This window comes from Somniosus microcephalus, chromosome 1 (assembly GCF_052327205.1).
Source record: "Somniosus microcephalus isolate GS21.2 chromosome 1, FLI_Smic_1.0, whole genome shotgun sequence".
Classification (NCBI taxonomy): domain Eukaryota; kingdom Metazoa; phylum Chordata; class Chondrichthyes; order Squaliformes; family Somniosidae; genus Somniosus; species Somniosus microcephalus.
The window spans coordinates 463024512-463050215 of NC_140987.1; the positions used below are offsets into that span (position 1 = coordinate 463024512).

A 25704-nucleotide genomic window follows, 5' to 3' on the forward strand; every position below is an offset into this window, starting at 1 on the left:
GGGAGGGGCAGTACTGAGGGAGCGCTGCACTGTGGGAGGGGCTGTACTGAGGGAGCGCTGCACTGTCGGAGGGGCAGTACTGAGGGAGCGCTGTTGTTCAGATGAGTTCTCCCTGGTGTCCTGGCCAATGTTTATCTCTTAGCCAACATCACTAAACAGATTGATAGCAAAATACTGCAGATGCTGGAAATCCAAAATAACAACAGAAAATGCTGGAAAAACTCAGCAGGCCAGGCAACATCCGTGGAGAGAAATTAGAGTCAACGTTTTGGGTCAAAACCCTTTATCAAGACTAAAGAGGCACAGGGAATGAAATAGATTAAGAGGCCGGGCTGGGAGAAATGTCTCTTCTCTTTTGTTCTCTCCCAGCCCGGCCCCCTAATCTATTTCATTCCCTGGGCCTCTTTAGTCTTGATAAAGGGTTTTGACCCGAAATGTTGACTCTAATTTCTCTCCACGGATGTTGCCTGGCCTGCTGAGTTTTTCCAGCATTCTCTGTTGTTATTTCACTGAACAGATGATCTGGTCATTACCCGATTGCTGTTTGTGGGAGCTTGCTGTGCGCAAATTGGCTGCTGCGTTTCTACATTACAACAGTGATTACACTTCAAAAGTAATGAATTGGCTGCAAAGTGCTTTGGAACATACTTAAAATGGTGAAAGGCGTATTAGAAATGCAAGTTCTTGCTTTCATTTGATGAACATTTATGAAACAACTGAGCACAGCTTTAGCATTACTACGCTGTGGTCCTCCAAGTTATAATGCTAAAGAGAGGTCAACATTCCTGGGGTGGATCGAACCGGTGTTTAAGGTCAGGGCTGGCCCTGCACTCTGCATCTGCACCCTGCGATAGGGAGATGTGGTGGTGCCCACAGAGCAGCAAGTATTTACCCTTAGGGACAGAAGGGAAGATGAAAGGGGAATGGGTCCTGGTCCACATGCCCGTTTCCCAGTGGCTGGCTGCAGCAAGGTGATAGCCATCGCCTGGGAAAAACACATGCCCAGGACTCAAAGCACATCGTAATCAGAGGGGACCTCGGGCAAGAGAAAGATTCTAAATAAAGTAATGAAAGATTGTTCATTCATATTTAAAATTCCACGCACACTTTCATACGTTTTCATACATGCAACATTTTGCGGCAGTTGCTAAAAAGGCAGCAGATACAGGGGCAAGAGAGTGACCAGAGGGGACGTCACAATGTAGGAAGGCTGGCACTCGCACTTCCAGAACACACACGGCACTGCCGAATCTTCACAAGCACAGTACATACTTCTCATCTCGTTCAAGGCATTGCACGAGGATTGGCAAGATTCCAGAGTTGATTAAGTCATCAATGGGGGGATTCCGGTCACTTGACAGAAGCTTTCTGCAATGAAAATTTAGCATAAATGTATTATACTTTGAAGATTAATACAAATTGAATTTAGATTCAAGTCAAAACAGAATTCAGCATAAATCTCATTTACTGTAATATACCTTAGTTTCCGACAGTCCAGTTCTATGTACGATACATGCCAACCTGGCTCCAAGTAACTTTTTCCCGTTGATACTAGGATTTTCACACCACCGCGATCCTAAATCCTGTAAAATTCCCACTACGGATTCACCCATCCTTTACTACACCCGATTATGTTGCCTCCACTCAGTTACCCAGGGCAGTGCTCTGGCACTGGATTACTGGTGGGGAGAAGTGCCTAGTCACAATGCTCTGGCCATCATGGTGTGTGGGGCAGGCTTGATGGACCAGCTGGTCTTTTCCTGCCCGCCAGTTTTATATGTTCTGAAGTCCAAGTCTGGAAACGGAGGGACGATGATCAGGACGTACACGGTCCCCAAGTCAGGCTATACTCAGCACCACGATATCCTCCAGAAACACGGGAGCATCAATACACAAGCCCAGGTGTGTATGTGGTATCTGATTACCTGTCCATGCGTGAGGTCACTCCAAATATGGCCAGATAATGCTGCCCCAAGCACTCGGACCTGCACTACAAGTGTGACCAGAGCACATGCCCCTCTTACATGTAAACAGAAAATTCTAACACACTTTACTTTCCCTCTCCAGAATTAAATAATTACTTGATAGAAAATGGAGACGTTACTGAAGTATGCTTTAAAAAAAAACACAAGTTTTCTGTTTTCTCTGAGCTGTGCAACAAAGTGCATGAGTATTTGGATAAAACCTATTTGTGCCCTAGTAGCACTGATCTGTTGAAATAGTGGCCAACTTGTCAAGTAACTTGACCCAACCAAGTTTAAAACACCGTGTGTCAATGAGGCTCCTGAGGTTTCACAGTAGTGGCCACAGTAGTTACCCGTTTAAAATCTGTACACTGTGATCCTAATTCAAAGTGAACCAAACGTCACCCGGGTGACACCTCCTAGCTACAGCTCCGACACTGAACTTGCAACAATTACGACTCTGAACTTGCAACAATTAGAGCAGAAAACCAGTGAACATTCCCTCTCAGGGTAACAGCGCTCCACATTCACACTTGACTTGTTTCCACCAGTGTGTTAGGACAGTCAGTGCATGTTTGAAGAACAGCTGCATTTTATTAACGTTGTTATTGATGGTTGTTTTAAGTGAAGTGAAAGACCTCCCTAAAGTAGGCGACCAAGGAGACTGCTCACTGACAAGGTTATATTCTTCAACCTTCAGCGAAAACAGGCACAATTGGCAAATTCATGATTAAATGTAACTACGTTTAAAATGTTACACGGGAATCGAATTTTTTCCACACGCTCACTAGTTTAATGAATCAATATTCCTCTAATAGAAATAATTGGAGCATCACAGAGCTTTAGTGAAAAATGCACTCGTGATCTCCAGCCTTGCACATTTCTCACTTCAAAATGTTTGTGAAGTGACCGAGTTTCCACTAATTTTACAACACTGTCTGCCCCGAGGCAGTTAAACATAATCCTCCATTCCTCTTCCTGAATCTCTGCACAAGTTCAACCAGACAGTGTGCACTCTGTGTCCTACTCCACCCTGAATGGAGCTTCCAAACCCAGACAGTCCATCAGCAACAGCCCATTCCCACCCCAAATCACCACTCATCATTGCCCCAGCCTCACTCCACTGCTGCTGAACTCCTCATCCATGTCTTTGCAACCTCCAGACTCCACGTTTGCATCTTCCTCCTGGCTGATCTCCCCGGGTTCATCCTGCATAAACCCCACCTCAGGATGAATACCACTAGATCCTGTCTCCTCCCCAGCCCCAGCACAAAATCCCCCTTCCTGACGAAGGAGCATTCGTAAGGTGGATGAATTGGCTGCGCAAATAGAGGTAAACGAATATGATTTGGTGGGGATTACGGAAACGTGGCTCATGGATGGCCAAGGCTGGGAACTCAACATCCAGGGGTATTCGATATTCAGGAAAGATAGGCAAAAAGGAAAGGGAGGTGGGGTAGCATTCCTGGTTAAAGAAGGGATTAACACAATTGTAAGGAAGGATATTAGCTCTGATGATGTGGAATCTCTTTGGGTAGAATTGAGAAATACTAAGGGGCAGAAAACGTTAGTGGGAGTGGTACATAGACCTCCAAACAGTAAGGCGGAGGTTGGGGATGGCATTAAAAGGAAAATTAAAGAAGCGTGCAATAAGGGCACAGCAGTCATCATGGGTGACTTTAATAATCTACATATAGATTGGGCTAACCAAATTAGTAACAATACTGTGGAGGAGGAATTCCTGGAGTATTTACGGGATGGTTTCCTGGACCAACATGTCGAGGAACCAACCAGAAATCAGGCCATCTTAGACTGGATATAATGTAACGAGAAAGGATTAATTAGCAATCTTGTTGTACGAGGCCCCTTGGGTCGGAGCGATCATAATATGATCGAATTCTTCATTAAGATGGAGAGTGAAGTAGTTGACTCAGAGACTAGGGTCCTAAATTTAAATAAAGGAAACTACGATGGTCTGAGGAGCGAGTTGGGTAGGATTGATTGGAGAATGTCACTCAAAGGGTTGACGGTGGATAGGCAATGGCAAACATTCAAACACCGAATGGATGAACTACAGAATTTGTTCATCCCAGTTTGGCATAAAAATAAAACAAAAAAGGTGACTCAACCGTGGCTAACAAGGGAAATTAGGGATAGCATAAGATCCAAGGAGAGGACATATAAATTGGCCAGAAAAAGCAATAATCCTGAGGATTGGGAGCAGTTTAGGATTCAACAAAGGAGATTAATTAAGAAGGGGAAAATAGAATGAGAGAGTAAGCTTGCATGGAACATAAAAACTGACTGTAAAAGCTTTTATAGATATGTGAAGAGAAAAAGATTGGTGAAGTCAAGCGTAGGTACCTTGCAGTCAGAATCAGGGGAATTTATAATGGGGAACAAAGAAATGGCAAACCAATAAATACATATTTTGGTTCTGTCTTCACAAAAGGAGGACACAAATAACCTCCCAGAGATGCCAGGGAAGGGTCTGATGAAAGGGTGGAACTGAAAGAAATCAGTATTTGTACGGAAATGGTGTTAGGAAAATTGATGGGACTGAAGGCCGATAAATCCCCAGGGCCTGATAATCTACATCCTAGGGTACTTAAGGAAGTGGCCCTAGAAATAGTAGATGCATTGCTGGTCATCTTCCAGAGCTCGATAGACACTGGAACAGTACCCATGGATTGGAGGGTAGCTAATGTTACCCCACTATTCAAAAAAGGTGGTAGAGAAAAAGTGGGGAATTATAGACCGGTAAGCCTGACATCAATAGTGGGGAAAATGCTGGAGTCCATTATAAAAGATGTAATAGCAGAGCACTTGGAAAGCAGCGACAGGATCGGACAAATTCAACATGGATTTACAAAAGGTAAATCGTGCTTGACTAATCTACTGGAATTTTTTGAGGATGTAACTGGTAAAATAGATAAGGGAGAACCAGTGGATGTGGTGAATTTGGACTTTCAGAAGGCTTTCGATAAGGTCCCACATAAGAGATTAGCTTGCAAAATTAAGGCACATGGGATTGGGGGCAAGGTATTGACTTGGATGGAGAACTGGTTGGCGGATAGAAAGCAGAGAGTTGGAATAAACGGGTCGTTTTCCGAGTGGCAGGCGGTGACTAGTGGGGTACCGCAAGGATCGGTCCTAGGACCCTAGCTGTTCACAATATACATTAATGATCTGGACGAGGGAATTGGATGTAATATCTCCAAATTTGCAGACGACACAAAGCTGGGTGGGGGGGTATGCTGTGAGGAGGATGTCGTGAAACTCCAGTACGATTTGGACAGGTTGGGTGATTTGGCAGAAACATGGCAAATGCACTATAATTTGGATAAATGTGAGGTTATCCACTTTGGTGGCAAAAACAGGAAGGCAGATTATTATTTGAATGGCAATAGATTGGGAGAAGGGCAAGTGCAAAGAGACCTGGGTGTTCTTGTGCACCAGTCGCTGAAGGTAAGCATGCAGGTGCAGCAGGCGGTTAAGAAGGCAAATGGTATGTTGGCCTTCATAGCAAGAGGGTTCGAGTACAGGAACAAGGATGTCTTGCTGCAGTTGTACAGGGGCTTGGTGAGACTGCACCTTGAGTATTGTGTGCAGTTTTGGTCGCCTTATCTGAGGAAGGACGTTCTTGCCATGGAAGGAGTGCAGCGAAGATTCACCAGGCTGATATCTGGGATGGCAGGAATGATGTATGAGGAGAGATTGTGTCGACTGGGCTTATACTCACTGGAGTTTGGAAGATTGAGAGGGGATCTCATCGAAACCTATAAAATTCTGTCAGGCCTGGACAGACTAGATGCAGGAAGGATATTTATGATGGCCAGGGAGTCCAGAACCAGGGGTCATAGTCTAAGGATAAGGGGTAAGCCATTTAGGACTGAAATGAGGAGGAATTTCTTCACCCAGAGAGTGGTGAACCTGTGGAATTCTCTGCCACAGAAGGCGGTGGAGGCCAGTTCATTAAATATATTCAAGAAGGAGTTAGATATATTTCTTAAGGCTAAAGGGATCAAGGGATATGGGGAGAAGGCAGGGACAGGGTACTGAATTTGGATGATCAGCCATGATCTCATTGAATGGCGGAGCAGGCTCGAAGGGCCGAATGGCCTACTCCTGCTCCTATCTTCTATGTTTCTATGTTTCATCGACCTGAAATGTTACAATTCACAATTCAAATCGTTTTATTGGCATGATAAGGTACATCTTATGTTGCCAAAGCATCAAAATACATTTATGGTTGAACACATAAACGCGGTTCTATTCATACAGTTTATAAATATACATTCGCCTTGTTTGTATATATTCTTGTCTTAGTTTACTGGTTGTCCCTCTGTTCATGGCAAGCTGTAACATAGTGTGCCACCAGTGTTACACAGCTTCTCTCCTCCCCCAGTAGGAAAGGGAGTTTTTGGTTGTCATTCAGATTTCTGAATTCAGGGCATATTTGGGAGAATTTTTGGTAGAAATTCTCCCTGATGTCCTGATATTTTCCACAGGCTGTGAGGAAGTGCATCTCTGTCTCAACTACTCCCAGACTGCAGTGAGAGCATATCCTGTCTTCTCTTGGCAGCCTGGTTTGCCTGTGTCTGCCTTTTTCGATCGCTAGGCTATGTTCGCTAAGTCTGTACCTTGTCAAGGTTCTTCTCAGTTTGTTATCCTTTACCATGGTCAGGTAATCAGCTATGTTGTATTGTCTGTTTAGGACCAAGTAGCAATTGAGTTTACTTTGGGTTTTTGTTGTTTCTGCCCAATATGTCAGATATTTTTCCTTTTGCTTAGCGACGATTGTGTTGGGTCGAATTCTTTGTGTTACCCTGTCACTGTCCTGGGACTGGTTATTGTTAGTATTGTTAGTAGTTACTTCACTGAGTCCCAGGACTAGTTGACTGAGGGTATTTTTCTTTATGGTCAGCTCTGGCATTTCAGGGCGTCGTAGTGATAGCATTGGGGGTTGCTCATTTGTAGGTGATTCCAAAATTTGGTGGCTCTTTTTTGGATAGTGATTATTAATGGATATTGGCCTAGTTCCACCCTGCATGCATTGTTTACTGTTTTCCTTTGAGTCCGGAGGATACTTTTACAGAATTCTGCATGTAGGATCTCAATTGGGTGTTTGTCCCATTTTGCAAATTCTTGTTGTGTTAGCGGTCCCCATACCTCACTGCCATAGAGTGCAATTGGTTCAATTACTGATTTGAAAATTTTGAGCCAAATGCTAATTGGGATTTCTATTTGGATTGATTTTTTGACGGCATAGAAAGCCCTTCTTGCTTTCTCTTTCAGTTCATTCACAGCCAGTTTGAAGTTTCCCGTAGAACTGATTTTTAAGCCCAAGTATGTGTAGTGAGTGGTTTGTTCAATTTTGGTTGTTCCTACTGTGAAATTTATTTTGGGTCCCTGATGTTTGGATCTTTGCTGGAACACAAGGACTTTGGTTTTTTGGGGATTTATTGTCAGGGCCCAAGTCTGGCAGTACGACTCCAGCAGGTCCAGGTTCTGCTGTAGACCCTCCTTAGTTGGTGACAGCAGAACCAGGTCGTCTGCATAGAGGAGGAATTTAACCTTGGATTCATATAGGGTGAGGCCAGGTGCTGTAGATTGTTCAAGTAGTTTTGCCAATCCATTAATGTAAATATTAAAGAGTGTCGGTGAGATTGGCGAGCCCTGCTTCACCCCCCGCCCCTGTGGGAAGTATTTTGTTTGTTTGTCTCCAATTTTAACTGCACATTTATTGTTTGTATACATTGATTTAATTACATTATATGTTTTCCCTCCTACCCCGCTTTCGATAAGTTTCAGGAATAAACCGTCATGCCAGATGGAGTCGAAAAAAAACGTTAGCTGTTTCTCTCTCCACAGATGCTGCCTGACCTGCTGATTATTCCCAGCATTTTCTGTTTTTATTACAAAATCCCCCTCGCCTGTCTCGCCAATTGTTATCGGCCATCCACTGGCTGCCTGTCCTGGAGCACAAAGATTTCAGAAACCTTGTCCTACCTTCAAATCCTTCCGTAGCCTCGCCCCTGCACCCCGCCCCCGCGCGACCTTACCTCTTCTCCCCGCAGCCTCGCCACTGCACCCCGCCCCACCTTACCCCTTCTCCCCGCAGCCCCGCCCCTGCACGACCTTACCCCTTCTCCGCGCAGCCTCGCCCCGGCGCCCCGCCCCCGCGCGACCTTACCCCTTCTCCCCGCAGCCCCGCCCCTGCACCCCGCGCGACCTTACCCCTTCTCCCCGCAGCCACGCCCCTGCACCCCGCCCCCACGCGGCCTTACCCCTTCTCCCCGCAGCCCCGCCCCTGCGCGACCGTACCCCTTCTCCCCGCAGCCCCGCCCCTGCGCGACCTTACCCCTTCTCCCCGCAGCCTCGCCCCGGCGCCCCACCCCCGCGCGACCTTACCCCTTCTCCCCGCAGCCCCACCCCCGCGCGACCTTACCCCTTCTCCCCGCAGCCCCACCCCTGCACCCCACCCCCGCGCGACCTTACCCCTTCTCCCTGCAGCCCGGCCCCTGCACCCCGCCCGACCTTACCCCTTCTCCCCGCAGCCCCGCGCGACCTTACCCCTTCTCCCCGCCCCTGCACCCCGCCCACGCGCGACCTTACCCCTTCTCCCCGCAGCCCCGCCCCTGCACTCCGCGCGACCTTACCCCTTCTCCCCGCAGCCTCGCCCCTGCACCTCGCCCCCGCGCGACCTTACCCCTTCTCCCCGCAGCCTCGCCCCTGCACCCCGCCCGACCTTACCCCTTCTCCCCGCAGCCTCGCCCCTGCACCCCGCCCCCGCGCGACCTTACCCCTTCTCCCCGCAGCCTCGCCCCTGCACCCCGCCCCCGCGCGACCTTACCCCTTCTCCCTGCAGCCCCGCCACAGTAGCTCCGCTCCCCCCCACCCCCCCCCCCAAAAACCGCCACAGGAGTGATTTGCACATTAAGGGAATCAGTGTTAGCGGCCAAGACAGAAATTAAATTTACGATTTCATTACACTGCTTTGGAAAATAGAACTAAACAAAACGCACAAGATGTTAAAATGGAGCAAAATGTAAATGTCAGACATTACCTCGCTGCTTGAACTGCGCTGAGCTGGATCACAGGATTGTCACTCGAAGCACCCTAAAAAATCCAGGAGAATTCAACTTAAAGCCTGTTGCATTTAAGAAATGACCTGAATTAAAATGTTTTTTGAAATCTAAAGATGCTTGCTTTTACAAATGATTCTGCTGAACTGAACATACAGATGCCGGAAATCGGATAATAATTTTCACGGTAGTTTGTGTGTAACAAAGGTTACACAGTGAGCTCGCCAGTGACCCAGCGCTTCACTCACCTGCACAATCCCCGACAACGTGATCGATTGCTGCAAGAGAACAAGAGACTTATTTGCACTCTGCCCAACGTACAGGTTTCATTTTAAAAGCAGCTTTTCTAAAGAAATTACATTCTTTTAAAGCAAATTAAAAATCTCACAGCAGCCTGCTGACCACAGACTGATAGGAACAGGAACTAACCTCTAGGCCCATTGAGACTACTGTCCCACTATAGTCAATTCCGGCCCCCCTCTCCACACTCCTACTTCCCAACTCAGTATCTCTTTGCCTTTTACACATCTCATTTGATCCCTTGGTGCAGTGTGTTCCGCATTCTCACAGAAAAGGATATAAGAGGCACTGGAGAAGGTGCAAAAAAGATTCACAAGGATGATAGGTATAACTTCTCAGTTCTGCTATCAGGAAAGGCTGGGGCTCTTTTCTCCAGAAGAGAATGCTGAGGGGTGACCTGATAGAGGTCTTTAAAATTATGAAAGGGTTTGATAGGGTCGACATAGAGAAGATGTTTCCACTTGCGGTGGAGTCTAAAACTAGGGGTCACTAATAGATCCAATAGGGAATTGAGGAGAAACTTCTTTACCCAGAGAGTGGGGAGAATGTGGAACTCGCTACCACAGGGAGTGGTTGAGGCAAATAGCACAGACGCATTTAAGGGGAGGCTAGATAAGTACATGAGGGGAAAGGAATGAAAGGATATGCTGATAGGGTGAGATGAAGTAGGGTGGGAGGAATCTTTAGTGTCCGTGCCTCTGCTTCTTGTAGGCTGACCTCCACTGTGCCTTTACTGGGAGTTTAGCCTCTGCACGAATACCACTTCGTTACCACAAACACAGATTGCATCTATGTCCTGTGTCGGAGCCTCAATGGCGTTTCAACACCGACATGAACCCGTCTACTTCCCCATTCACTGGTGATGAGCAGACTTAGTTCTGTGAGTGGGAGATCTCCCATTAAAACAGAATCATACCGTGTTTTATACACAGAAGAAAGGATTTCACTAAAGTATCTACAGGGAAAAGTACATGAATATTTGGAGTAAAACCTATTTGTGTCCCAGCAGCACTGATCTGTTGAAATAGTGGCCAACTTGTCAAGTAACTTGACCCAACCAAGTTTAAAACACTGTTGGCTCCATTTGTTCGTGAGGCTCCTGAGGTTCCACAGTAGTTACTCGTTTAAAATCTGTACACATTGTGATCCCAATACAAAGTGAACCAAATGTCTCCCTGGTGACTCCTCCTAGCCACAACTCTGACACTGAAAATATAAACTACTTACGACTCTGAAATCGCCGTCAATATCAGAATCATCGAGACCCTCTTCTTGTGGCACGTTTCTTCTCTTTAGCAGGTGTTCATCTCGCTTATTCTAGAAAGAAAGAGATTCAGCATAAAAACCAGACAGAAATCCTGCGACAAGCCCTTTATCAGCGCATCACTAACAGAATGTTTAACACAAAGCGCACTTGGGGGAAAAATTGTTCATAGCAAAACTATTAAAATGGATGGCCTTCCACCAGACTGGGTTGTTAGCCAATACCCAGAGGCTAACACATTAACCAAATCAGGCCAACTGCCCGTAAATTGCCAACGTAGCCCGAATTAACATCTAAAGTGAAAGTATTCCAACCAGGCAACACCGGGCAAGGATGTGGCACCAAGCTCAATGGCTGCTTCACAACCCTTGCTACATACATGATTTTATCTTCTTGGAGTATCGAAAGAAGGCACGTGCTATCTCAGAAGCAGGGCGGCACCGGGACGGGCCCTTGTGCGGCACCGGGACGCCCCGTCCTGCGGGACCAGGACGCCCCGTCCTGCGGGACCGGGACGCCCCGTCCTGCGGTATCGGCCTCAGCTCCCTGACGTGCGCCTAACTTCCTTTTGCTTTGCAGGAACCAAAAGCGTGAGCAGTTGTGGGGCTGAGACCGTTCCACTCCCAGGCCTGCAGGAGGGAAATTGCTGGGCTCTCTACCTTGAACAGCCAGAGCTAGTCCTTGATCTGGGAATTTGCTGATTTGCAGTCTGGCACCTCAATGTACTTGGGATATTACACTTGGAGCAAGTCTTTGATCAGCTTGCTGCTGCAGTTCATCTTTAGTGTCCATTGTAGGCTGACCTCCACTGTGCCTTTACTGGGAGATTGGCCTCTGCACTAATACCACTTAGTTACCACAAACACAGATATTACATTTATGTCCTGTGTCGGAGCCTCAATGGCATTTAATGGCCTTAACCTTGGCTGGAAGCACACTCGGAACAAACCCTGTACCTCGAGGTACTACTTCTGTTGCAGACCTTATTTTGTACTTGATCTCGGAATGTGAGCGACACTAACAAAGCAGCATTTACTGCCCATCCCCGGACAGCATTCCTGGTCACGCTTGCAGTCCGGGACTGGATCACATGTAGGCCAGATTGGGGAGGGGTGGCAGGTTCCACCATCGAACCACTGAAGTTTACGATGCAGGAGGAGGCCATTCAGACCATCGTGTCTGTGCCGGCTCTTTGGTAGAGTAATCTGAAAGTAATCCCACTGTCTCTCTCTCCCCATAGCCCTACACCGTCCTGCTTCAAATGATGTGGCTGGTCTCCTGAACATGGGATGGGGGAATATTGCTAGAATTCTGCTCAACTTGCAGGTGACCACACAAATATTCCATGGTGCATTGAGGGAAAATACTGAGCACTGCTAGTATTTGACATTCACTCTCCATCAAGCACACGGCTGTGAGGGTCCTGGCGACTGCACAGTCTCCAGTGCAAACTGCCTGTACAGCGATGTAGAGTCCATCTCTTCAATGTTTCTTAATTTATGCATTTGTTCATATCTCTCGGGTCGATAATGGCTTCGGATTTTGAAGTAGCTTAAATAAATTCTTTATTACAAGGAACTTCTCTTAATAACCAAGGAGTTAATGTATTTGAACGCGGGGTCTTCCCCTTCAGAGTGAAGGGAGTAATCAATGGCTAGCCACTTCAGCAAAGTGCACAATGCTGCCCCTAGCTGGAACTTCACAGTCCAGGGCTACTGTCGGAGCAGCGCTGGGACCTGGGGCTACTGTCGGAGCGCCGCTGGGACCCGGGGCTACTGTCGGAGCGCCGCTGGGACCCGGGGCTACTGTCGGAGCAGCGCTGGGACCCGGGGCTACTGTCGGAGCAGCGCTGGGACCCGGGGCTACTGTCGGAGCACTGCTGGGACCCGGGGCTACTGTCGGAGCAGCGCTGGGACCCGGGGCTACTGTCGGAGCAGCGCTGGGACCCGGGGCTAGTGTCGGAGCACCGCTGGGACCCGGGGCTACTGTCGGAGCAGCGCTGGGACCCGGGGCTACTGTCGGAGCAGCGCTGGGACCCGGGGCTACTGTCGGAGCAGCGCTGGGACCCGGGGCTACTGTCGGAGCAGCGCTGGGACCCGGGGCTACTGTCGGAGCAGCGCTGGGACCCGGGGCTACTGTCGGAGCAGCGCTGGGACCCGGGGCTACTGTCGGAGCAGCGCTGGGACCCGGGGCTACTGTCGGAGCAGCGCTGGGACCCGGGGCTACTGTCGGAGCAGCGCTGGGACCCGGGGCTACTGTCGGAGCAGCGCTGGGACCCGGGGCCACTGTCGGAGCAGCGCTGGGACCCGGGGCCACTGTCGGAGCAGCGCTGGGACCTGGGGCTACTGTCGGAGCACCGCTGGGACCTGGGGCTACTGTCGGAGCAGCGCTGGGACCTGCGCCTCACTCTGCTGGGACTCTGCAAACTGAAGCTACTGGATCTGTCCTCCAAGCTATCCAATAGCCAGGAACAGGTCAGCACATTTCAAGGCTTAGGGAGAATTAATTTCTTGCTTCAATAGAGCAATAGTCTCATTGGTGGGTCAGGGATCTCAATGAGCTTGGCCATTGTATTGAGACCAGGAACAGAAGTGTTGGCTGAATGTCTTTACTCTCACTAAAGATTATTCTACGCTTCCGAGCGACACTTTGTCAAACACTAAAGCTGCCGATGAGGCTGGCTGTCAGTGGGAAGTTCAGACTGGCAGGGCAGGAGAGGAGAGGAGGTAAACTGCCCAAGGAGCAGAGAGACGCAGCCAATGGTTGCAGGAGATTAAGAGGCAGTGGGAGAGGAAATTAGCAAAAAAAAACAAAGGGCAACAACAAAAGTTCTGCTTCCATCAGCAAGAGGAGAGTTACAGCAAGGGTAGGATCAGAGAGAGATGGAGGAGGCAAGCTTGTGACACAAAGTAAGGGAATGCATTCATACTAAATAAATACATTGCCTCAGTTGGCATGTTGTGATTCTAGAACCACCAGAAGTGGGTGTCGAACAGTTAATGGGGGATTACTCAGAGAGGTGGGACTAAAGAAATGACTCAAACGCAAGGTAGATCCTGTGGGAAGCTGAGGAGTGAATGAAGCTCCAATACTTGCCTTTCGTAATTCAACTGTAATTTCATTTCGCTGTTTTCTCATAGTCTGTAATATTAAAGGGACAAATAACGCAACATTATTCAGTGATTACAGAAACAATACATTTACCCCGAGTGATCTTTCAGGTTAAATGAGCCATGTCCCTCACAGTAACATGTTCATGACTTGCACAATGTGAAGTCTGGTTTCTCAAATCACAATACGTTTTTTCCAGAAATGCCACAGCAATCTCGACAAATACGAACCAATATATCTCAGCACTTGTTAGAGGCTGCTTGGGGAAGGCCTGGTCACTATCCCAACACAAGCGGCTGCATAAAAACCCTCTCCTACAATCGCACGCTCAGTTCCACTATTCCTGTATCTGCTTTAAATAAATCTAGTTTGTACGTTTTAGATCTTTAAGCTGCGCAGGGAGATGGCACCTGCCGTCTGCAACACTTTCCCTCTGGAAATAGGTTGCATTTTCTTAACAAACAAGACAGCGCTCCAATGGTGAGTCGCAGACAGATCCCGATTCAATCTCTGGTCGCTGACCCCAGCTAGTGAGGCAAAACACATCACATTAACAAAGAGCTTCATGTCACCTCAGAGATGCCTTAAAGTGCCTTACATACAATTAACTGCTTCTTAATGAGGAGCAGTGACTTATGTAAACAAATGCAGAAGCCATTTTCACAGAGCGAGAACCCACAAACAGCAGGGAGATAAATAACCAGTTGGTCTGTTTTTGGTGGCATTGATTGTGTCAGAAATATTGCCCAGTGCACCAAGAGAAATCCCCTGCTCCTCCTCCAATAGTGCCTCGGGATGTAACGTTGACCGGGGGGGGGGGGGGGGGGGGGGCGGGGCGAGACGAGGGGCAGGGCGAGACGGGGAGCGGGGCGGGGGGGGAGTGGCGGGACAAGGGGCGGGACAAGGGGGCGAGAGGGGACGAGAGGCGGGGAGGGACGAGGGGCGGGGAGGGACGAGGCAGGGGCGAGAGCAAGCTTTCTCTTCTATTCTGTCCTGGAGTGAGGGACATTGTGTCTCATCAGAGAAGGGAGCAGAATTCAAGCCTTGGACAGACTTGGGATTTATAGTGAGAATTGTTGGGGATGAAAGCGGGAGTTTTAGTAAAGCAAATGGTGCGAGTTCGTTTGATTCACAGGAGATGGCGAGTCCCAGAATGTTGCTGGAGGAAGGAGAACTGAAGGTGGAGCTATTGGGGGGAAAGAGGTTGGATTGACTTGGCAGACATGAAGCCAGTGCCTTTGAAGAACTACAAGAAATCTGAGGCTTCCTCCAGGTGCAAGTCGAGCATTTTCCAAGCAGCCTGTCTTAGACGTGGCCCCTCTCTACAGGAATTTAACAAAAAGCGCAGGTCTCGGAGTACGGGGTACGAAGAATATCCAGACACTGGTGAGGACGTCGAAACAGACAGCCCAGGATCAGGCAACCGGGTTATGGAGAGAGGCTGGAGGAGATGGGAATGTTTACACTGGAGGAGAGAAGGCTCGCGGTGATCGTGTAGAAGCAGTCAGGATCCTGAAGATCTAGTCAAAGACCTTGCTCATACCACCTTCCTTGGAAAGCCTCTGACTGTGCCTCCAAGCAGCTCCCCAAACTCATTTTTATTCTGAAATGCTTTTGGGCATTGTATTGCAAGCAGCTGCTTCTGTCCTGGATTGTCCCAAGAAAAAGGCCAGCCCAAGCCAGGAACTGAGAACCACCATCTAAAAGGTAAGGGCGCATTGGGTTGGGAGTAATATATTAGCATGGATAGAGGATTGGTTAACCGACAGAAAACAGAGTAGGGATAAACGGTTAGACCACACAGAGTAGTGCGTACAGTTCTGGTCGCCAGGTTATAAAAAGGATCTCGAGGCACTGGAGAGGGTGCAGAGGAGATTTACAAGGATGATACCAGAAATGCGAGGGTATAAATATCAGGAAAGGATGAACAGGCTGGGTCTCTTTTCTGTTGAAAAAAGGCGGCTGAGGGGTGACCTAATAGAGGTCTTTAAAATTATGAAAGGTTTTGATAGAGTGGATACAGAGAGAGTGTTTCCACTTGTGGGGAAGAGCATAACTAGAGACCATCAATATAAGATAGTCACCAAGAAATCCAATAGGGAATTCAGAAGAAACTTCTTTACCCAGAGAGTGGTGAGAATGTGGAACTCGCTCCCACAGGGAGTGGTTGAAGCGAATAGTATCGATGGATTTAAGGGGAGGCTGGACAAACATATGAGGGAGAAGGGAATAGAGGGTTATGCTGATAGATTTAGATGAGGAAAGACGGGAGGAGGCTCGAGTGGAGCATAAATGCCGGCATGGACTGGTTGGGCCGAATGGCCTGTTTCTGGGCCGTATATCCGGTGTAAAACATGGGTCATTTTCAAGTTGGCAGGCTGTAACTAGTGGAGTGCCACAAGGATCAGTGCTGGGCCTCAGCTATTCACAATCTATATTAATGACTTAAATGAAAGGACCAGGAGTAATGTGGCCAAGTTTGCTGACGATACAAAGCTAGGTGGGAAAGTACGCTGTGAGGAGGACGCAAAGGGCCTGTAAAAGTGGGCAATAAGGTGGCAGATGGAGTATAATGTGGGGAAATGTGAAGTTATTCACTTTGTAGGAAGAATAGAAAACAGAATATTTTTTAAATGGTGAGAAACTATTAAATGTTGGTGTTCAGAGAGATTTGGGTGTCCCCGTGCAAGAAACACAGAGAGTTAGTCTGCAGGTACAGCGAGCAACAAGGAAGGCAAATGGCATGTTGGCCTTTATTGCAAGGGGGTTGGAGTATAAGAGTAAGGAAGTCTTGCTCCAATTGTACAGGGCCTTGGTGAGACCACACCTGGAGTACTGGGCACAGTTCTGGTCTCCTTATCTAAGGAAGGATATACTTGCCTTGGAGGCGGTGCAACGAAGGTTCACTAGATTGATTCCTGGGATGAGAGGGCTGTCCTATGAGGAGAGATTGAGTGGCTTGGGCCTGTACTCTGGAGTTTAGAAGAATGAGAGGTGATCTCATTGAAACATACAAGATTCTGAAGGAGATTGACAGGGTAGATGCTGAGAGGTTGTTTCCCCTGGCTGGAGAGTCTAGAACAAGGGGGCAGTCTCAGGATAAGGGGTCGGCCATTTAAGACTGAGATGAGGAGGAATTTCTTCACTCAGAGGGTGGTGAATCTTTGGAATTTGAAAAGTGTCAGCTGTGGCTCAGTGGGCGGCACCCTCGCCTCGGAGTCAGAAGGTTGTGGGTACAAGTCCCACTCCAGAGACTTGAGCACAAAAATCTAGGCTGACACTCCAGTGCAGTACGGAGGGAGCGCTGCACTGTCACAGATGCAGTCTTTCGGAGGGGGCATTAAACCTCGGCCCCCTCGGGTGAAGTTATCCCTGGTGTCCAAGCCAATATTTATCCCTCAATCAACATCACTTAAAAACAGATTCTCTGGTCATTATCACATTGCAATTTTTGGGAGCTTGCTGTGTGCAGATTGGCTGCCGTGTTCCCTGCATTACAACAGTGACTACACTTCAAAAAGTACTTCATTGGCTGTAAAGCGCTTTGGGACGTCTGATGGTCGTGATAAGTGCTATATAAATGCAAGTCTTTCTTCTTTCTTTTACCGCAGAGGGCTGTGGAGGCTCAGTTGTTGAGTATATTCAAGGCTGAGATAGATCGATAGATTTTTGGATCATGGGGAATCACAGGATATGGGGATCGGGCAGGAAAGTGGAGTTGAGGTCGAAAATCAGCCATGATCTTATTGAATGGCGGAGCAGGCTTGAGGGGCCGAAAGGCCGACACCTGCTCCTATTTCTTATATTGTTACGGCACGGAGCAGACATCATTTTTTGACTCCCATCACTACAACCCGCACTATAAACAAAGCTTAGTGTTGCCGCGGAGAAACTATGCCACTCTACAGCAGATTATTAGTTATATATGACTACACCCGTCACAGCATCGAAATGTCCCAAACCAAAGTCACAAATAACATTCTCTATGACTATCGCTCCTCAGCCTTCTCCAGCTGTATGGCTGACCACACCATCCTCCTCCGTCCCCTGCCCTCCATTGTCCAGCGTGGTGTGACTGTCCTCCCTTGGCTCCACTCGTACCTACACAATCCCAGCCAGAGAATCTCTTCCTACACATGCACCGTTAGGTCCTGGGGAGCCTCGGGACCTATCGGGAGAAAGAAAGGGAGGAATTCAGATGGGAGGGGGAGGTGGGCCCAGGGTGGATTGGCGGACTGGGGGAGGGGAGCCCAGGGCGGACTGGGGGAGGGGGGCCCAGGGCGGGCGGGCGGGGGGGAAGGGCGGACGGGCAGAGAAGGGGAGGGCGGACTGGGGAGGGGGAGGGCCCAGGGTGGATTTCCTTTTATTCTTTCCCGGGCGTCGCTGGCGAGGCCGGTATTTATTGCCCATCCTGACTGTCCCTCGAGAAGGTGATGCTGTGGCTTGCTCGTCCATCGGCAGCAGCGAAGGGTCGACCACATCGCTGGGGGTCTGGAGTCACACATCGGCCAGACCGAGGAAGGGCGGTAGATTTCCTTTCCTAAAGTACGTTAGTGAACCAGATGGGTTTTTACGACACTCTGGTAGAGTCCAGCTTTTAATTCCAGTTTTAATTAATTAACTGAGTGTAAATTGTCGGCTGCCGGTGGTGAGGTTTGAATTCGGGTCTCGGGATCAGGAGTCCGGCCCCGGGGAGGCGGCGATGGGCGGCGGACACCGCAGGCCCACCGCCCCGGCCTCGCCTCACTCACTCACTCGGCGGCCACACACCCCGCTCCGCCGGGCTGGAGCCGCGGCCGCTCCCGGCAACAGCCGCCCATCAGGGACAGGCCGGCCGCGGTCTGGGCCTGGCCCCGGGCTCGGACTCCCCCGGGCTCGGGGTCCCGGCCCCCGGTACCTCCACCCCCGGGCTCGGGGTCCCGGCCCCCGGTACCTCCACCCCCGGCCCCTCCATTCCCGGCCCCCGGTACCTCCACATCGCGGCCCTTGTTCTTGAAGTTACGGATCCGGTGGTTCTCCAGCCGCTCGGGCTCCGACATGGCGGCCGCTCCAACCCGACTCAGAGCGCGCCCGCACAGCGTCACTTCGTCACCGCCCGGCGTGCGCGCCCCCGGCAGCCCAGCCCATAATACTCCAGCCCCACCTAGTGAGAGGGCACCCAATGACAAGGCACCCAGTGAGGAGAGGGCACCCAGTGAGGAGAGGGCATCCAGTGAGAGAGCACCCAGTGAGGAGGGCACCCAATGACAAGGCACCCAGTGAGGAGAGGGCATCCAGTGAGAGGGCACCCAGTGAGGAGAGCACCCAGTGACAAGGCACCCAGTGAGGAGAGCACCCAGTGAGGAGGGCACCCAATGACAAGGCACCCAGTGAGGAGAGGGCATCCAGTGAGAGGGCACCCAGTGAGGAGAGCACCCAGTGACAAGGCACCCAGTGAGGAGAGCACCCAGTGAGGAGGGCACCCAATGACAAGGCACCCAGTGAGGAGAGGGCATCCAGTGAGAGGGCACCCAGTGAGGAGAGCACCCAGTGAGGAGGGCACCCAGTGACAAGGCACCCAATGAGGAGAGCACCTAGTGAGAGGGCACGCAGTGAGGAGAGCACCTAGTGAGAGGGCACCCAGTGAGGAGGGCACCCAGTGAGGGAGCACCCAGTGAGGAGGGCACCCAGTGAGGGCAACACCCAGTCAGGGGGCACCCAGTGTGGAGAGCACCCAGTGAGGAGAGCACCCGGTGACAAGGCACCCAGTGAGGAGAGCACCCAGTGAGGAGGGCACCCAATGACAAGGCACCCAGTGAGGAGAGGGCATCCAGTGAGAGGGCACCCAGTGAGAGGGCACCCAGTGAGGAGAGCACCCAGTGAGGAGGGCACCCAGTGACAAGGCACCCAATGAGGAAAGCACCTAGTGAGAGGGCACCCAGTGAGAGAGCACCTAGTGAGAGGGCACCCAGTGAGGAGGGCACCCAGTGAGGGAGCACCCAGTGAGGGCAACACCCAGTCAGGGGGCACCCAGTGTGGAGAGCACCCAGTCAGATGGTATGCAGCCAGGGGGTACCCTGTCGGGGGCATCTAGTGAGGGGGCACCCAGTGAGGGCAGCACCAAATGAGGAGGGCACCCAGTGAGGAGAGCGCCCAGTCAGGGGACACCTAGTCAGAGAGCACCCAGTCAGCCGGCATCCAGTGAGGGCAGCACCCGTGAAGAGTGCACCCAGTGAGGAGGGCACCCAGTCAGGTGCCACACAGTGAGGGGCCACACAGTGAGGAGAGCACCCACTCAGGGGGCACCCAGTGAGGTGGCACCTAGTGAGAGGGCACCCAGTGAGGAGAAAACCCAGTGAGGGGGTACCCAGTGAGGAGAGCACCCAGTGAATGCAGCACCCAGTGATGGGGCACCCAGTGAGTGAGCACCCAAAGAGGGGTCACCCAATGAGGGGGCACCCAGTGAGGGCAGCACCCAGTGAGGGGGCACCCAGTGAGCGAGCACCCAGTTAAAGGGCACCAGTGAGAGGGCACCCAGTGAGATCAGCACCCAGTGACATAAGAAAACTACTAGGCACTTGGTCTAAGCGTTAAACAAAGCTTTAATCAACTGTTTTATAACATGGAAGTCTAGTTGTGTCCTTCACTAGTTCCTGTTAAAGAATGTTCCGAGCAAGCTGGGCCCATGCCCAAGTATTTATACACTCCCTGGACAGTGCCACCAGCAGGCCGCCCAGTATTATTTCATAAGTCATTTCCACATGAATGACAAGCTTCATGTCACCCAGTGAGGGAGCTCCTAATGTGGAGAGCACCCAGTGGGAGGCCACCCAGTGACGAGAGCACCCAGTAGGGGGCACCCAGTGAGTGGGCACCTAGTGAAGCCAGCACCCAATCAGGAGAGCACCCAGTGAGGTGGTACCCAGTGAGAGCAGCACCCAGTGCTGTTAGGGAGGGACTTCCAGGATTTTGACCCAGCGAAGATGAAGAATCGGCGATATATTTCCAAGTCAGGGTGGTGTGTGACTTGGAGGGGAACTTGGAGGTGGTGGTGTTCCCATGAGCCTGCTGCCCTTGTCCTTCTAGGTGGAAGAGGTCGCGGGTTTGGGAGATGCTGTCAAAGATGCCTTGGTGAGTTGCTGCAGTGCATCTTGCAGATGGTACACACTGCAGCCACGGTACGCCGGTGGTGGAGGGAGTGAATGTTTAAGGTGGTGGATGGGGTGCCAATCAAGCGGGCTGCTTTGTCCTGGATGGTGTGGAGCTTCTTGAGTGTTGTTGGAGCGGCTCTCATCCAGGCAAGTGGAGAGTATTCCATCACACTCCTGACTTGTGCCTTGTAGATGGTGGAAAGGCTTTGGGGAGTCAGGAGGTGAGACACTCGTTACAGAATACCCAGCCTCTGACCTGCTCTTGTTGCCACAGTATTTATGTGGCTGGTCCAGTTAAGTTTCTGGTCGATGGATGTATATTTGGATTTCCAAAAGGCATTCAATAAGGTGCCACATAAAAGGTTATTACACAAGATAAGGGCTCACGGGGTTGGGGGTAATATAGTAGCATGTATAGTGGATTGGTTAACAGACAGAAAACAGAGAGTAGGGATAAACTGATCTTTTTCAACTTGGCAGGCTGTAACTAGTGGGGTGCAGTAAGGATCAGTGTTGGGGCCTCAGCTATTTACAATCTATATTAATGACCTAGATGAAGGGACTGAGTGTAATGTATCCAAGTTTGCTGATGTTACAAAGCTAGGTGGGGCAGTAAGCTGTGAGGAGAACACACAGAGTCTGCAACGGGATATAGATAGACTGAGTGAGTGGGCAGTAAGGTGGCAGATGGAGTATAATGTAGGGAAATGTGAGGTAATTCACTTTGGTAGGAAACATAGAAGATAGGAGCAGGAGTAGGCCATTCGGCCCCTCGAGCCTACTCCGCCATTCAATGAGATCATGGCTGATCATCCAAACTCAGTACCCTATCCCTGCCTTCTCCCCATATCCCCTGATCCCTTTAGCCTTAAGAAATATATCGAACTCCTTCTTGAATATATTTAAAGAATTGGCTTCAACTGCCTTCTGTGGTAGAGAATTCCACAGGTTCACCACTCTCTGGGTGAAGAAATTCCTCCTCACCTCTGTCCTAAATGGCTTACCCCTTATCCTTAGACTGTGACCCCTGGTTCTGGACTTCCCTGCCAACGGGAACATCCTTCCTGCATCTAGTCTGTCTAGTCCTGATAGAATTTTGTGAGTTTCAATGAGATCTCCTCTCATTCTTCTAAACTCCAGCGAGTATAAGCCCAATCGACCCAATCTCTCCTCATACGTCATTCCTGCCATCCCAGGTATCAGTCTGGTGAATCTTCGCTGCACTCCCTCCATGGCAAGAATATCCTTCCTCAGATAAGGCAACCAAAACTGCACACAATACTCAAGGTGTGGTCTCACCAAGGCCCTGTACAACTGCAGCAAGACATCCTTGTTCCTGTACTCGAACCCTCTCGCTGCGAAGGCCAACATACCATTTGCCTTCTTAACCGCCTGCTGCACCTGCATGCTTACCTTCAGCGACTGGTGCACAAGGACACCAAGGTCTCGTTGCACTTCCCCTTCTCCCAATCTATTGCCGTTCAGATAATAATCTGCCTTCCTGTTTTTGCCACCAAAGTGGATAACCTCGCATTTATCCACATTATACTGCATCCGCTATGCATTTGCCCAATCACCCAACCTGTCCAAATCATACTGGAGTTTCTCGGCATCCTCCTCACAGCACACACACCCACCAGCTTTGTGTCATCTGCAAGCTTGGAGATATTACATCGAGTTCCCTCATCTAGATCATTAATATATATTGTGAATAGCTGGGGTCCTAGGACTGATCCCTGCGGTACCCCACTAGTCACTGCCTGCCACTCGGAAAAAGACCCGTTTATTCCAACTCTTTGCTTCCTGTCTGCCAACCAGTTCTTTATCCAAGTCAGTACCTTGCCCCCAATCCCATGTGCCTTAACTTTACACGCTAATCTGTTATGTGGGACCTCGAAAGCCTTCTGAAAGTCCAAATACACCACATCCACTGGTTCTCCCTTATCTATTCTACCAGTTACATCCTCAAAAAATTCCAGGAGATTAGTCAAGCACGATTTACCTTTTCTAAATCCATGTTGACTTTGTCCGATCCTGTCACTGTTTTCCAAGTGCTCTGCTATTATATCTTTTATAATGGACTCTAGCATTTTCCCCACTACTGATGTCAGGCTTACCGGTCTATAATTCCCCGTTTTCTTTCTACCGCCTTTTTTGAATTGTGAGGTAACATTAGCTACCCTCCAATCCATGGGAACTGTTCCAGAGTCTATACAATTTTGGAAGATGACCAGCAATCCATCTACTATTTCTAGGGCCACTTTCTTAAGTACCCTGGGATGTAGATTATCAGGCCCTGGGGATTTATTGGTCTTCAATCCCGTCAATTTCCCTAACACCATTTCCCTACAAATACTGATTTCATTCAGTTCCTCCCTCATTAGACCCTATGTTCCCCGACATCTCTGGGAGGTTATTTGTGTCCTCCTTTGTGAAGACAGAACCAAAGCATGTATTTAATTGGTCTGCCATTTTTTTGTTCCCCATTATAAATTCCCCTGATTCGGACTGCAAGGGACCTACACTTGACTTCACCAATCTTTTTCTCTTCACATATCTATAGAAGCTTTTAGTCAGTTTTTATGTTCCCTGAAAACTTACTCTCATACTCTATTTTCCCCCTCTTAATTAATCCATTTGTTCTCCTTTGCTGAATCCTAAACTGCTCCCAATCCTCAGGTTTACTGCTTTTTCTGGCCAATTTATATGTCCTCTTCTTGGATCTTATGCTATCCCTAATTTCCCTTGTTAGCCACGGTTGAGTCACCTTTTTTGTTTTATTCTGTAGTTCATCCATGTGATCTTTAAATGTTTGCCATTGCCTATCCACCGTCAACCGTTTGAGTAACATTCCCCAATCAATCCTACCCAACTCGCGCCTCATACCATCGGAAGAATAGAAAAACAGAATATTTTTTAAATGGTGAGAAACTTTTAAATGTTGGTGTTCAGAGAGGCTTGGGTGTCCCCGTGCAAGAAACACAGAAAGCTAGCATGCAGGTACAGCAAGCAATAAGGAAGGCAAATGGCATGTTGGCCTTTATTGCAAGGGGTTGGCGTATAAGAGTAAGGAAGTCTTGCTACAATTGTACAGGGCCTTGGTGAGACCACACCTGGAGTACTGTGCACAGTTTTGGTCTCCTTATCTAAGGAAGAGTATACTTGCCTTGGAGGCGGTGCAACGAAGGTTCACTAGATTGATGCCTGGGATGAGATGGCTGTCCTATGATGAGAAATGTAAGAAGTCACACAACACCAGGTTATAGTCCAACAGTTTTATTTGAAATCACAAGCTTTCGGAGCGCTGCTCCTTCGTCAGGTGAAGTGGAGAGATGCATAAAGACACAGCTTATATAGTCAGGGAATAATGCAGATGATTACAGGTAATCTTTCTAACTGCCATTTATCACACCTCGGCAGAGAGATAATCACAGCAATCAAAGGTGTGAATGGTGTCCAAACAGGTTCGTCAGGAAAACATTACATCAAAGAACAATGAGGTGGGGTCACAAGGGGTCAAATGTTGCAGATGCTGGGGTCTGTATGAAAAACAAAAAACAGACAAATAAACATTTTTTTTGCTGGAAATCACAGCAGGTCCGGCCGCATCTGTGTAGAGAGAACAAGCCAACGATGACTTGAGTCTGGATGACCCTACGTCAGGTGGGGTTACATGTAGCGTGACATGAACCCAAGATCCCGGTTGAGGCCGTCCTCATGAGTGCGGAACTTGGCTATCAGTTTCTGCTCTACGATTTTGCGTTGTCGTGTGTCTCGATGATGAGAGATTGTGTAGAATGGGCCTATACTCTCTGGAGTTTAGAAGAATGAGAGGTGATCTCATTGAAACATACAAGATTCTGAAGGGGATTGACAGGGTAAATGCTGAGAGGTTGTTTCCCCTGGCTGGAGTGTCTAGAACGAGAGGGCATAGTCTCAGGATAAGGGATCAGCCATTTAAGACCAAGATGAGGAGGAATTTTTTCACTCAGAGGGTTGTGAATCTTTGGAATTCTCTGCCCCAGAGGGCTGTGGATGCTGAGTTTTTGAGTATATTCAAGGCTGAGATAGATAGATTTTTGGACTCTAGGGGAATCAAGTGATATGGAGATCTGTGGGAAAGTGGAGTGAGGTTGATGAGCAGCCATGATCTTATTGAATGGCGGAGCAGGCTAGAGTGGTCGTATGACCGACTCCTGCTATTATTTCTTATGTTCTCTCTCTCCCTCCCTCTCTCTGTCTCTCTCTCCCTCCCTCTCTGTGTCTCTCTCTCCCTCTCGCTCTCTCCCTCCCTCCCTCCCTCCCTCCCTCTCTCTCCCTCCCTCCCTCCCTCTCTCTCCCTCCCTCCCTCTCTCTCCCTCCCTCCCCCTCTCTCTCTCTCTCTGTAGTTGTGTGTAAGTTAATGCTTGACTTATTTACTAGTTTGTTTTGCAATTCTTCAGATTAGGACATTCTCTATGAACTGACGATTACTCTGCTCTGGACTTTGGTTTAGTGCTGGCTGTTTTCCTCAGGCTGGGATATAAATTAAAAAAATAAAACAATTATTACAGGCTGAGGCCTAATATCGGGCATGCCTTGGGCAGGGATCGTGCCTGGTGCCCAGTTCCTACCGACCTGTGTCATAACTTGTCACCATTCCTCCCAACCTGATCTGCTTCCCAAACAGTCTGCTCACTGCCGTTCACAACACACGGAGTAGCTTGGCCATCTTCAGCCAGAAGTGCCGAATGGATGAACCACATCGGCTTCCTCCTGAGGTTTCCACCACCACAGAAGCCAGTCTTTAGCCAATTCAATTCACTCCACGTGATATCAAGAAATGGCTGAGTGCACTGGATACAGCA

At 49.3% G+C, this 25704-nt stretch overlaps 1 protein-coding gene across 1 annotated transcript in view; it reads right to left on the reverse strand.

The window, feature by feature from the left end:
* Window positions 1-18817, reverse strand: part of LOC147125394 (importin subunit alpha-4-like) — a 52534-nt gene extending 33717 nt beyond the window's left edge. The window contains exons 1-6 of the mRNA XM_086002418.1: window positions 18698-18817; window positions 13713-13757; window positions 10580-10669; window positions 9301-9330; window positions 9034-9086; window positions 1273-1368 (exon numbers count right to left, since the gene is read on the reverse strand). Coding sequence (XP_085858544.1) covers window positions 1273-1368; window positions 9034-9086; window positions 9301-9330; window positions 10580-10669; window positions 13713-13757; window positions 18698-18766 — 383 coding nt within the window. The 5' untranslated portion in view covers window positions 18767-18817. The remainder of the gene's footprint in view (window positions 1-1272; window positions 1369-9033; window positions 9087-9300; window positions 9331-10579; window positions 10670-13712; window positions 13758-18697) is intronic.
* Window positions 18818-25704: the final 6887 nt, after the last annotated feature.